This window comes from Rhincodon typus, chromosome 9 (genome assembly GCF_021869965.1).
Source record: "Rhincodon typus isolate 14 chromosome 9, sRhiTyp1.1, whole genome shotgun sequence".
In the NCBI taxonomy this organism is placed as follows: Eukaryota; Metazoa; Chordata; class Chondrichthyes; order Orectolobiformes; family Rhincodontidae; genus Rhincodon; species Rhincodon typus.
In genome coordinates, this window is record NC_063340.1 from 90,254,417 (window position 1) to 90,255,164 (window position 748).

The 748-nt window shown below is 38.9% G+C and overlaps 1 protein-coding gene across 1 annotated transcript in view; it reads left to right on the plus strand.

Moving 5' to 3' along the window:
• LOC109931673 overlaps nt 1-748 on the plus strand; it is a 19,885-nt gene that overhangs the window by 2,356 nt on the left and 16,781 nt on the right. Inside the window, exon 2 of the mRNA XM_048601397.1 lies at nt 192-545. Coding sequence (XP_048457354.1) covers nt 192-545 — 354 coding nt within the window. The remainder of the gene's footprint in view (nt 1-191; nt 546-748) is intronic.

A 748-nucleotide genomic window follows, 5' to 3' on the forward strand; every position in this document is an offset into this window, starting at 1 on the left:
CCTGTTTTTGTTTACTTCAGATCTCCAGCAGCTACAGTACCTTGTTCTAATTTTATGTTTAAAATAAGTCGCCTACAAAACCAATGATAACAATACAGAATATGTGTCTGTAAATGTACAGGCATTTTGAGAACCGCTTTGATTTGAAGGGTTTTTTTTATGTTCTGATCTCAGTTATTTTTTATTCACAGGTCAGGTGGATACACAGGCAATTCTTATCCAATCCCCTGAAGCTGTGACAGTGACTGAGGGTGGCACAGTGACAATTCGCTGTGATTTGCGAAGCAGCAATGCTGATTACACTGTGGACAAATATGTTCTGCACTGGTACCGTTCACGAGTTGGGTTTATAAGATTGACTCATTATGTAAACAACCATGTTTACCGATCGATAGGATTCTCTGAGCGGTTTCAGCTTTCCAGAAATGTAACCAGTAACAGTTACATTCTGACCATCAGAGACCTGAAGCTCACTGACACTAATACCTACGTCTGTCAGATTTGGGGGAAGGTCCACGGAAACGGAACCCGCCTGAATGTAACCAGTAAGTACTCTCTAATATTATATTAATTTTGTTCCAAATATTATGATTAAATTACCATCTCACAAAGAAATGAATGTGACAACATCGTCACTTATACAATGGAAGTTATCGCCTCAAAACAGAGTAAAATCTGGATCAAACGTATCGATGTGTGAACGTGATCCAACAACATCTTACACAGAGTTTCTGAAGAAGTGTCCAGA